Raw genomic sequence first — 13201 nt, forward strand, 5'->3', positions numbered from 1 at the left:
ATGGGAAGCATAAATGTAGGAACCATCAAAAGAAGATGGAAATCTTCCAATTTATATCTTCACAGAGTCATTGTACCAAAAATAATTGGTTGACTTCCACCCATTTCAGGAGGTAGCATATGATCAAGAACCAAGGTATTAAAGTAAGAAACCTACCCTGCCCTGAAGGTACTGATATAAAATCAAGCTTCAGGAATTGACAAAATACCAATTGAGATGTTTCACCAAATGGGTACAGCTCTGGGAGGTGCTTACTTGACTGTATCAAGAAATTTGAAAGCTAACTAACTGGAAAACACTCATATTTGTGCCTATTTCAAAGAAAGGTATTCCAAAAGAATGCAAAAGTATGGAACAATATCCTTAAGATAAAATTAAAAAATGGTTTGCAGCAGTACATTGACAGGGAACTGCCAGAAATTTAAGCCAGATTCAGAAAAGGAGGTGGAATGAGAGATAGGATTGCTTATGTCAAATGGATCTTGACCTGAAAGCAGAGAATACCGTAAAGATGTTTACCAGTGTTTTACTGACAATGCAAAGGCATTCCATTGGCTACCCAAAGTGGGGCGGGGGAGGCTACAAAAGCAAGAAGTGACTGGCTTACAAGCTTTCAAGAGGGAACCTAGAGCCAAGGGGCATGGAGGAAGGCAGAATCTCCAGTGAGTAATATCCAATCTGTCTAGGCAGAGCTGATGAAATGAAATGCAGATGGGTCTCTTGTGATACAATAGTGAATAATTGTTATCAGGACTGATTGTGAGGGTTGGCAATATAAAGGTAGACGTTTTATAGCAAGGAAGGGAGTGATTAACTTTCCAGTCTAGGAGCGGAGGTCCCTAGGACCATCAGTGGAGAAGAGCTGAGAGCGGGACCCTACCCAGAGAAGCAGTGATGCCTGAGATAGAGGCAGAGAAGATGACGTGGAGCGATGGAGCAGCTGGGGACTTTAGATCCAGAGAGGGAGAGCGACTGTGTGCTGAAGACTTGGGGGTGGGTAGTGTAGGGAACAGGCTTGCAGGGTATACCCTTTGGTTGGTTGATGATGCATGGAGGGGATTGGAACCATGGCAATATCATATAATTCACAATAAAACATTATATATATATATGGTTTAAAATCAGGAAAGTTGTTTTTCAGGGTTGTATTCTTCCACCATCCTTATTCAGTTTGTATGCTTAGCAAATAATCCGTGAAGCTGGACTTTAATGATTGGAGAAAGACTCATTAACAACCTGCAATATACTGATGCCACAACCTTGCTTGCTGAAAGCAAAGAGGACTTGAAGCACTTAATGATGAACTTCAAAGACAACATTTTTCAGCATAGATTATATTCAACTTAAAGAAAACAAAATCCTCACAACTGTTCCCATAAACAGCATAATGATTAATGGTCAAATATTAAAGTTTTCACAGATTTAATTTTTATTGGATTCACAATCACCACCTAGCATTAAGGAAATAAAATGATGCATTTCATTGGACAAACCTGAAAAAAAATTTTTTTTTTAATGTTAAATAGCAAAGATATTGCTTTGATGACTATGGTTCTCTTCACCCTAGATGTGGTAATTCCAATTGCCCCTTAAGCAAGCAAATGCTAGATTATGAATCAGGAAGACCAAAGAAGAACTGATGACTTTAAATTATGGTGTTGGTGAAGAATATTAACTTTACCAAATTTGTCTTGGAAGAAGTACAACTGGAATGCTCCTTAGAAGCAAGAATGGCAAGTCTTCAGTTCACATTTTTTGTACATGTTATGAGGAAGCACCAGTCCCTGTGAAGGACATCATGCTTTTAGAAACTCAGCAAAAAAAAAAAAAAAAAAAAAATTGGCCACAACAATGGGCTCAAATATAGTAATGGTTTTGAGGATGGCTCAGGACCAGATAGTATTTCATTCTGTTGTACTTAAGGTTGCTATGAGTTGCATCCAACTCGATGGCACCTAACAACTACAATAAGAATTCATTTTATGAAGCCAGTATTACTCTTGTACCAAATCCAGCAAACACAAACACAAAAAAGACAGAATAATATTTTTTATGAACAAAGACCCAAAAATCTTAAAAAAAAAAAACATTAAGAAATACAATTCAGCAATATATAACAAGAATTACACACCATGTCCCAGTGGCATTTCTTCCACAGATTCAAAGTTGATTCACTATTTTTTAAAAAACACAACAATCTGTGTAACACATTATATTAACAGTCTAAAGAACATCATATTAATTGACACAGATAAAGGATTTGACAAAATTCAGTATACATCCATGGGATAAACTCTCAGAAAAGTTGTTAGTTGCTATCAAGTAGATTTAAACTTATAGCAACTGTATTCACAGCAGAACTAAACACTGATGGGTCCTGCTCCATTCTCACAACTGTTATTATCTTGAGCCCATTGCTGTTGCCACTGTGCCAATCTATCTCTAGTGATTTTCCTCTTCTTCATTGACCCTCCACTTTACCAAGCATGATATCCTTCTACAAGGACTGATATCTCCTGGTAACATGTCTGAAGTATGAGAGACAAAGGCTCATATTTCTGTCTTCTGAGGAGCAGTCTGGCTGATCTTCTTCCAACACATACCTCCACTACCATAAATAAAATGCATCGATTCTTCTTTGGACTTCCTTATTCATTGTCTAACTTTCATATGTATATGAGGCTATTGAAAATACCTGACTTGTGTAAGTCACACATTAGTCCTCAAAATTATACTTTTTTTTTTTTTTGAACACTTTAAAGAGGTCTGGTGCAGCAGATTTTCCTAAAGCAATACGTCATTTGATATCTTGGCTGCTGCTTCCATGAGTGTTTATTGTGGATTCAAGCAAAATGAAGTCATTAACAAATTCAATCTTTTCTCCATTTATCCTGATGTCATTTATTGGTCCAGTTGTGAGGATGTTTGTTATCTTTGTATTGAGCTGCAGTCCATACTGAAGCCTGTGGTCTTTGATATTGATCAGTAAATATTTTAAGTTATCTTTAATTTCAGCAAGCAAGGTTTATCATCTGCATCTCACGGGTTGTTAATAAGTCTTCCTCCAATCCTGATGTCACATTATTCATATAATCCAGCTTCTCGGATTATTTGCTCAATTTACAGTTTGAATAAATATGGTGATAGAATACAGCCCTGGCACACACCTTTCCTGATTATAAACGATTCAGTATCACTGTGTTCTGTTCAAATGATTGTCTCTTGGTCTATGTACAGGATCCTCATGAGCACATCAAGTATTCTGGAAATGTTATCCATAGCTTGTCATGATCCACATAATTGAAATCCTTCCCATAGTCAATAAAGCACAAGTAAACATCTCTACTTAAAGTAGTTTCTATTTTAAGCCATGATCCATCTGACACCAGCAATGATATCCCTAGTTTCACATAGTCTTCTGAATCTGGCTTGAGTTTCTGTCAATTCCCTGTTGGTGTACTCTTGTGGCTGTTTTTTAATTACTTTCAGCAATATTTTACTTGCATGTGATATTAATGGGCATAAATAAGGATTTTTTTCAATAGATTGCATAGATGAGTGGAATAGATGAATGAGTACCTCCAGTGCTACATTAGTTTGTTGGTGCTACATTAGTTTGTTGAAAGATTTCAGTTTGTATTAAATCAATTTCTGGAGCCTTGTTTTACACTAATACCTTTAGTGCAGCTTGGATTTCTTCCTTCATTACTATTGATTCTTGATCATTTGCTAACTTTTGAAATGGTTGAACAGCTACCGTTTCTTTTTGGTACAATGACTCTGTGTATACCTCTCTTCTTCTTTTGATTCTTTAGGCATCATTCAATATTTTGCCCATGAAATCCTCTAATACTGCAAGTTGAGGCTTGAATTTTATCTTCAGTTCCTTCAACTTAAGAAATGCAAAACATGATCTGCCTGTTTGGTTTTCTAACTCCAGGTCTTTGCACATTTCATTATAATACTTGACTTTGTAACTCTACTCTAGCTGCCCTTTGACATTTACTTTTCAGCAATATTACTTCCACATTTCTTCCATTAGCTTTAGCATCTCTGTATTGGAGAGAAAGTTACAGAATCACTTCTGATATCCATTTTTGTTTTTTCTTTCTTTCCTGTCTTTTATGGCCTTTTGCTTTCCTCCTGCACGATGTTCTTGATGTCACCCCAGAGCTATTTCAGTCTTCAATCATTAGTATCTAATGCATCAAATCTGTTCTTGAGATGGTCTCTGAATCTAGGTGTGATTTATTCAAGGTCATATTTTTATTATTGTGGTTTTGTTTTAATTTTCTGCATCTTCAGCCTGAACTTGCATGTGAGGACTTGATAGTCTATTCCATAGTCTGCCCCTGAATTTGTTTTGGCTGATGATATTGAGGTTTTCCACTGTATGAAGTCAATTTGATTCCCATGTTTTCCTGTGAGGTCCGTGTTGCAGTAAGTCATTGGACTTGCAGAATCCTATCATCTGCTCTCCAGCATCATTTCTATAACCAAAGCCATATTTTCCAGCTACTAATCTGCCCTCTTTGTTTCCAACTTTCACATTCCAGTCACCAGTAATTATCAATGCATCTTGACTGCATGTCTGATCAATTTCATACTGAATTAGTAGGTGGTTGTTGTTAAGTGCTGTCAAGTAGAATTCTTCAATTTCATCATCGCTGGATTTAGTAGTTGGTTTGTAAATTTGAATAATGTTGGTATTAACTGGTCTTCCTTATATTATATCACAGACAGTGTTGTGTTCTTTTGATGATGAATGCTTCTCCCTTCCTTTTGAATTTGTCATTCCTGGTATAGTAAACAATATGTTTATTATGAGATTCAAAATGGCCAATACCAGTCCATTTCCCAACGGAATGCAGAAATCATTGGACAATATCATTAATATTCCATGTGAATAAAGTTTTACTAAAGGTAGTACAGAAATGGGTGCAACCATACATTGACAGAGAATTTCCAGAGGTTCAAGCGGGATTCAGAAGAGGACGTGGAATGAGGGATATTATTGAGGATGTAAAATGGATCTTGGCTGAAAGCAGAGAATACCTGAATGATGTTTACCTGTGCTTTATTGCCTATGCAAAGACTTTCAATTGTGTGGATCATGACAATCTATGGACAGCATTGCAGAGAATGCGTATTCTGAGATCACTTAATTTTCTCATGAGGAACTTGTACATAGACCAAAAGGCAGTTGTTCAAACAAAACAAGGGAACACGGAATGGTTTAAAATTGGGAAAGGTGTGAGACAGGATTGTATTCTTTCACCATGCTTATTCAACCTGTATGTTGAGCAAATAATCCAAGAATCTGGGTTATATGAAGAAAAACATGGCATCAAGATTGGAGGAAGACTCATTAACAACCTCCAACAGATGATGGAGTCCTGGTGTGGTGCTGTGGGTTAATGTGCCAGACTGCAAAGTCATTTGAACTGCAAGGTCAGCAGTGCATGCTCACCAGCTGCTTCTTGGAAACCCTATACAGGGTTGCTATGGGTCGGAATCGACTCGACGGCATTTAACAACAACAACAACAATGTACAGATGATACAAAATAGCTTGCTGAAAGTGAAGAGGACTTAAAATACTTACTGATGAAGATCAAAGACCATAGCCTTTGGTATGGGTTGCATCTCAATGTAAAGAAAACAGAAATCCTCACCACTGAACCAATAAACAAGATTCTTACCAATGGATAAAAGTCTGAAGTTGTGAACACTTCATTTTGCTCGGATTAACCATCAACATTCATGGAAGTAGCAGTCAAGAAATCCAATGATATATTACATTAGGCAAATCTGCTGCAAAAGACTTTTTTAAAGTATTGATGAGCAAAGATGTCAGTTTGAGGACTAAGGTTCACCTGACCCAAGCCATGGTATTTTCAATAACCTCATATGCATGTGAAATTTGGACAGTGAATAAGGAAGACCATAAAAGAATAGATGTATTTGAGTTATTGTGTTGGAGGAGATTATTGAAAGTACCATGTACTGCCAAAAGAACAAGTAGATGTGTGTTGAAAGAAGTACAGGCAGAATACTCCTTGGAGTCCATGATGACCAGACTTTGTCTCTCATCCTTTGGACATATTGTCAGAAGGGACCAGTCAGTGGAGACGAATATCATGTTTGGTGAGGTCAGAGAAGATGAGAAGACCGCCAGCGAGATAAACTGGCACATTGGCAGCATCAGTGGGCTCAAACGTAGTAATGATAGTGAGGTTGGCCCAGGACTAGGCAGTATTTCATTCTGTTGTGCATAGGGTCACTATGAGTTGATACTGACTCAATGGCACCTAACAACAACAACAACACCTAGGATATCAATCTTTATGTGTTCCATTTCATTTTTGACAATTTCCAATTTTCCTAGATTGTTACTTCACTAATTCCTCGTTCTCGTTATTAATAGATATTTGCAGCTGTTTCTCCTTATTTTGAGTTGTTCTCCATCAGCAAATGAAGGTCCCGAAAGTTTTACTTCATTTGCATCATCATGGTAAACTCTTTGATGAGGCAGTTGTATTTGAGTGCTTTCCAAACTGCTGGGCTCATCTTCTTTAATTATACCTTGCAATATTCTTGTCCTATTCATATTTTTTCATCTTCCATCATTATATCTGTCAATGTTCTGCTGCTATTCATAAGCTTCTCAGTGGCTCTACATTCAGAAGTAGTCTGCCTCTCCTTCTTCCTTGTTTATCTTTTCACTGAAACCTGTCCACCATGGGTGACCCTGCTGGTATTTAAAATACCAGTGGCATATCTTATAGCATCATACCAACACACAATTCACCACAGCAAGACATACTGTCACACAGGTGGTGTGACACCTGTGTGTCACACCATATGATTCAGAAAGTCTAAAATCTTTATTATCTTGTGTCTTATAGAAAAAAAAATAGCTGATCCCTATTCTGGTGGTCCTGCAGCCTATGCACTGGACTGTTAACTGCAAAGTATCAGTTCAAACCCACCAGCCACTTCATGAGATAAAGATGAGGTCATCTGCTTCCATAAAGATTTACAGCCTCATAAACCCTATGCAGGGATGCTATGAATCGAGATTAATAAATGACAGTGTTCGTGTGTTGTTGTTTTTTAATCATAGAGAATAATCCTTGGATGTGGGCCTATTAGACAGTGTTCCAGTATAACATTGAATGGATATTAAGCCATCATTTTGCCTTATTTCCAATTTTGTGTACTTTTTATCAGTACCATCTCTATCCTGAGTTAAATCCCTTACTCCACACTTCAATAGCTCAAAGAACACTGCTCCTCCTTCTCAAGTTCCAGCCAGTGATTACTGCTCCCTCCTAATGGAAAATCCAAATTGCTTTCTAGGCTTAGCCATAGCCTAGAAAACTCTAATCATTGTCTTTCTTTGTCCTGTACCCCCCACCAGGCTTGCTTGTCATGTCACCAGCAAATTCATCGAAATGCACCCATATGCCCTCTCTGTAAAGCCAAGAGCCGGTCCAGGAACCCCAAAAAGCCAAAACGGAAGCAAGATGAATGAAGAAAGAGAGAGCACATAACCCTTCTTCTAGGCCACGGTAATTGATGTCCTGATGTGAAACAACCCTTTCCCACTTCAACCAAGTCTCCTATTTATTGTGATGGAAGCACAACCCCTCTCTCACTTTGTTCGTACTGGTATTTCTTTCTCATCTTGGGATTTCTGGAGTTCTAGTGTGATGCTGTAGGATAAGCACTGGACTTCTAAGCACAGGGTTAGTGGATCAAACCCACTAGCTGCTCCTTGGAAATCCTATACAGGGTTGCTATGAGTAAGAACTGATAGCACTTAACAACAAGTTGGGATTGCTAGTTTAAGAAGAGAGGTGCTTATGAGTGTCTGGTGATTCTTTCTCTCCCATTATCATCTCAACCCCTCCCCCTCCCATTGTTTGGAGCTGAGGGATGGATGGACAGAAGGCCAAGATTTGATCTCTTGTCTCTTGTGCCTGAGGCCAGTGGCCTAAGGATCTGTAAGGTTTGAGGGCTGGGGGTGGGGGGCATATCTTGTTCCAAGTGAAGACCGCAGTGTGCCCCATGTCTTAGGCTCTGAAGATGCTTATTGGACTTCCCAGCAGACTTGGTGCATATATCTTCCCCATCTTCATGCCATCCTTAAAGTTCAGAAGTATCTTAGACAGGTCTTCCTTTTCATTTTTATTTAGGATATCTGGCTGTTGTTCTAAAGTCCTCCTCCTCCCAACTCCTTTCCACAAATATATGAAGGTTTTCTGGCACTGGTTGTGTTTGGGGATCCTGGAATCTGTAGGTCTTCTCACATAGCTCAAGCAAATCAGTCCTACAAATTCCCCACAGTGAAATCAGGGAATCAGATCTACTCTGCAAGCCCTGCCTAACTCAGCAGTCACAGGGGCTGAGGAATCTGCATTAGGGACTGCCTTAGGTTGAAAAGAGCCCAGGTTTATATTATTTAGCTTTTATTAAAACTATTAACCTTGCACCTGATTCATTGTATATCTTAGGAGTCAGATGAGAAGTTTAGGATTCAGATGGATGGCAGTCACTTTACATGTGCACATGAGTGGGATTTCGTCTCCATTCTGCTTATATAAGGCAGCCTCAGTTCAGGACAACTGCTGGCCACCCTTTTTCTATAGATTTTACAGGTGGTCTCAGTGTTGTACCTTCCCTTCCAAAAGAAAAGGCACTGAGCTTCCCAAGCTCCACATCTCTATTCTCCATCAAATCCAGGTCTCTAGTCAGTCACTTTCAGACTTAAGAGGCAGGAATGGAGCTTGCCTGATTGAAAAAAATTTTAGCCCCAAATCTTAGTCCCTGGGTAGGGAGTGGATTTTTTCCCTTCCTTCCTTAACTATTGTTTTAAGTTGTTACAGTGTCTGTGTGTTTACAATATAAAAGATTCCTCTGCTCTTTGAAAGTGTGTCATGTCTGTATAAATTCTTTTAAATAAACATTTGTTTATTGGAGTAAATACTAACTGAGTGTTTACTGTTTACTAAGCAATACAAAATGTGTAATGCCATTTAACCTGAATAGCTCTCTTTTTGGTTAGCTCTTCGACACTCAAATTCAGCCTTACAAATGAGGAATCAGGCACACCACGGCACAAAAATTTACCAATTATTACAATAATTTCTATACCTGTTCTCTGCAGTGTTCTTTATATAAATGATTGCATTTGACTTTCAAAACAACCTTGTAAGCTAGTATTCTTGTTACTATTTTCCAACAACGACAGTTGAAACTCAGACAAGTTCAGTAAAAGAGGAAATTTTAGGGCTTGTACCCAAATTTGTCTGATTCTAAGTCTATTGTTTTCAGCTTCCTCTCCGTGATCTTTAATATTAGTAATTTTTTTACCTTTAACATTTTATTCCTTTTTGGGATGGCTTGAAGTAACTGTGGACTAGAAATCAGGGAATAGGAATCCAATAAATAATTGATGCATGCACATAAAGGCCTGACCTCCTTTATGGGACCAACTCTGAAGGATCATTCCAGCTTCAGAACTTCCTGTAGGGTGGACCAAGACTTCCATCTAGAGTCTAGAGTGTCACAGATCAATATCTCCCTTTGCCCAATCCTGCTACCTTCCCTTCCCTTCCACAGTGTTGATCTCCAGTGTACTCCTAAAATAATTGTCTGTACACTAACCTGTCCCAGTGCTTCCCAGGGAACCCATTTCTATCTCTGGAATAGTTTGAGTAAAATTGGTATCAGCTCTTCTCTGAATGTTTGGTAAAATTCACCAGTCAAGCTTTCTAGGCCTGGACATTTCTGGGGGGAGTTTTTTTTATGGCTTGCTCAATTTCTTCTTTTGTAGGTTTGTTCAAGTTGTCTACTTCACTCTGTGCAGTTTCGGTTGGTTGTGTTTTTCTAAAATTGTATGTATTTACTCTAGGTTTTTAAGTCTGTTGCAGTATAACTCTTCATACTATTCTGTTATTATCCCTTATTATGTTTCATTTCCATATCCTTGCTGTAGGGATACCTCACATCTTTTCTGCCTAGTCTGCCATCTTTTTGTCCTGCCTCCATGAACTTTTTGAAGTCTATTTGTGTTTTTATGTGATCATGTGATCAGCAAATAGAGATAATCTTTCTTCTTTCCTGTTTGCATGACTTTTTATTTCTATTTCTTGCCTGGTTTTTGTGACTAGAATTTCCTAATACAATATTGTATGCACATCATTATTTTTCAAGGAATTGGTTCATTTCATCTAAGTTATGCATGCATAGAGTTATTTATAATATTCATTTATTGTCTTTTTAATTTCCCTGTGTTCCATATCATTCCTGATATCAATAATTTCACTCTTCTGTTTTCTTGGTTAGCATGCTAGAGGTTTATTGATTTATCCCTGATCATATCAAGGAATCATATTTTGGTTTTAAAAATTTTCTATTTTAGAGGCTAGGGTAGAGGTGCAGTGAGGTTCATTATCAGCAATACCACAGACTACCAGGCAAAGCAGATTCACGGCAGAGCTCCAAAACTCTGAACCAAATAGATAGGAGTACATAAAAGGTTTGAAGGCTTTTACCTAGTGGAACTTGTAGCAAAAGTAAGAAATCGTGTACTTTTGAATCTGCCGGGCTCGGTGGCTTGGAGCCAACAACTTGGAAGAGACCAAACAGCAAGACCAAGCGCGGAGAGGAGACGCATCACGGATAAACACCACAGGAACCTTGGAGCAAAGGTGGACAATATACTTTGTTGGTTTTTCTTTATTCTGATTTTCTTTTCTTTTCTTTTTTTTTTGGTATCTGTACATTGGCCCCCCACTATTTGCACACTTCCATTCTGGTGACTAGAGAGGGGTGCCTGAGCAATTAGACACCCCCCAACCGCACCACTGGTGGGTTCTTCTGCCATGCATGTGCACAGGTACTCTCATTCAAAGAGCCAAAACTGAACTGTTTTTTGTTTTTTTTTTCATACAGAAAAGCCAGACCAATGGGTATGGAAAGGGAAACAGAGTCTAAAACCAAAAATTAAATTGAATCCTGAGGTACAGCATAACAACCAACAGTGGCATCTTAAAATCTTTCAGGCCGCTTTGAAGGCAAGAAGCTGAAAGAGGACATTAATGTCATACTCATACTAGGCTACAGTTTTTTTTTTATTTTCTTCTCTCCCTCCTCTCTCCCCTTAATTCCCTTTCTAGAATTATAGACTACATTGTCCACTCTAGTTTTTGGTGTGTTGTTTTGGTGAGTTTTTTTTTTTTTTTGCAGGGGGGGATGTTGCTGTTTTATTCTTCCCCTTCTACTTTTGGGGAACTCTTTCTCTCCCTATATTATCCAAGAAGAGACAGCAACTGCTGCAATATAGTCAAGTTACCATCACACTCTATAAAACACCAAACCCCAAGCAAAAACCAATACTAACTGCCAAATACCAAGGAGGCAGACAACACATGTGAAAGTTACTCTGAATTAAGCAATAAGAATAGTGAAAAGGGAAGCCCACATCCTGATCACATCTACCTGGAAGCAATCAGAAAGCATAAAAAATACCAAAACACATGATCAATTCAGTATTAAGGCCACAGATAAACATTAAACATGTCCAAGAAGCAAAAGCAGATAACCATATCAGCACATATCCAGAACAAGATAAAATGTCTGAGAACAATGTCCTAGAGGTAGATCTGGGCTCCATTCTGGAAGGAACACAGTCCTTGGAAATTCCCAAGAAGGAATTCAAAAAAATGATTATAAAATGTTTCAAAAACTTTACAATAGAGTTGAGAAAAATAAGGAAGAAGTCAGGAAAGCTCTACAGGAACAATCAAATAAGATAGGGACAGATGTGGAAACCAATCAAAACTTACGAAAGAGGTCCAAATGGTCAATAACAGAATATCAAAAATAGACAATATACTGAAAGGTCAAAGGATTAGAATAGAAGAGATGGATGGCAGAACCGGTGAACTGGAAGACAAATCTCTCAATACCACTAAGATAGAAGAACAAACACAGAAAAAGGATTAAAAAAATCTGAAGAAGGTCTAAGATTCATGGTGGACAACATAAAGAGGAATAACTTAAGAATTATCGGTATTCCAGAGCAAGAAGAATCACACAAGTCCACAAAGGAAACAGTTGAAGAACTGCTGGAAGAAAATTTCTCTAATATCCTGAAAAGTGAAAAGATAAACATTCAAGAAGCTCAACGAACCTCAGAAAGGAGAGACCCAAAAGAAAATCACTAAGACATATCATAATTAAGCTCTCCAAAATCAAAGATAAGGAGACACTCCTGAAAGCAGCTAGGGAAAACAGAAGTGTTACATACAAAGGCAAGCGAGTCAGATTAAGCTCAGATCTCTCAGCAGAAACCATGTGAGCAAGAAGGCAGTGGCGACACATATAAAACCTTGAAAGAAAAAAAATTGTCAACCAAGAATCCTTTATCCAGTAAAGCTATCAATCAAATATGACAGTGTATTCAAAACATTCCAGGATAAACAGAAGCTAAGGGATTTTGCCAAAGCCAACCCTGTGCTACAAAACATCCTAAAGGGAGTTCTGTGGACTGAGAACCAACAAGAACAGACAACAGCCAGAGATTGACATACATGCAGCACCTCCCAGAACTAAATCAACAGAAGCAAGAGTCAAGAACAGAAGAAAACTATAAGAACAAACTCAGAGAATCTGGGAGGTCAGTCTATGATCAAAACAATTACAATATAAAAGAAGGTAAACATGTAAGAAAAGAGATCCAGATGGTGAGAAGGTCAGGTAGATTACAGGATAAAATAGACTGCAATAAATGCAGGGGAAAGTTAATGGGCTATAAGGTAACCTCAAAGAAAATTGACACTTCACAATATACCAAGAAAATGAAAATCCAAGAAGAACATGGAAACATTAAAGCTATAAGGAAACTCACAAGAAAGAACACAAAAAGCATGAACTCAGCAAGACACACAGAACAAAGAAATCGAAAAAACCACACACACACACCCAAAAAACCCCCAACAACAACAACAATATAATGGCAGCACTTAATCCATACATATCAGCCTCAGAAACCCTGTACAGGGTCGCTATGAGTCAGAACTGACTCCTCGGTACATAACGATAACAACAACATCAATAATTACACTAAATGTAAACGGATTAAATGTACCAGTTAAGAGACGGAGGGTGGCAGAATGGATAAGAAAACAAGA

General features: G+C 38.1%; 1 protein-coding gene across 2 annotated transcripts in view; it reads left to right on the top strand.

Annotated features, from left to right (window-relative positions):
• The window catches only part of ZC4H2 (zinc finger, C4H2 domain containing), a 107968-nt gene extending 100266 nt beyond the window's left edge, over positions 1-7702 (top strand). For both annotated transcript variants that reach the window (XM_006870796.1, XM_006870797.1), the window contains one exon: positions 7423-7702. In XM_006870796.1, coding sequence (XP_006870858.1) covers positions 7423-7536 — 114 coding nt within the window. In that variant the 3' untranslated portion in view covers positions 7537-7702. The remainder of the gene's footprint in view (positions 1-7422) is intronic.
• The last annotated feature ends 5499 nt before the right edge of the window (positions 7703-13201 follow it).

Source organism: Chrysochloris asiatica, unplaced genomic scaffold (assembly GCF_000296735.1).
Source record: "Chrysochloris asiatica unplaced genomic scaffold, ChrAsi1.0 scaffold00152, whole genome shotgun sequence".
NCBI classification, from domain to species: domain Eukaryota; kingdom Metazoa; phylum Chordata; class Mammalia; order Afrosoricida; family Chrysochloridae; genus Chrysochloris; species Chrysochloris asiatica.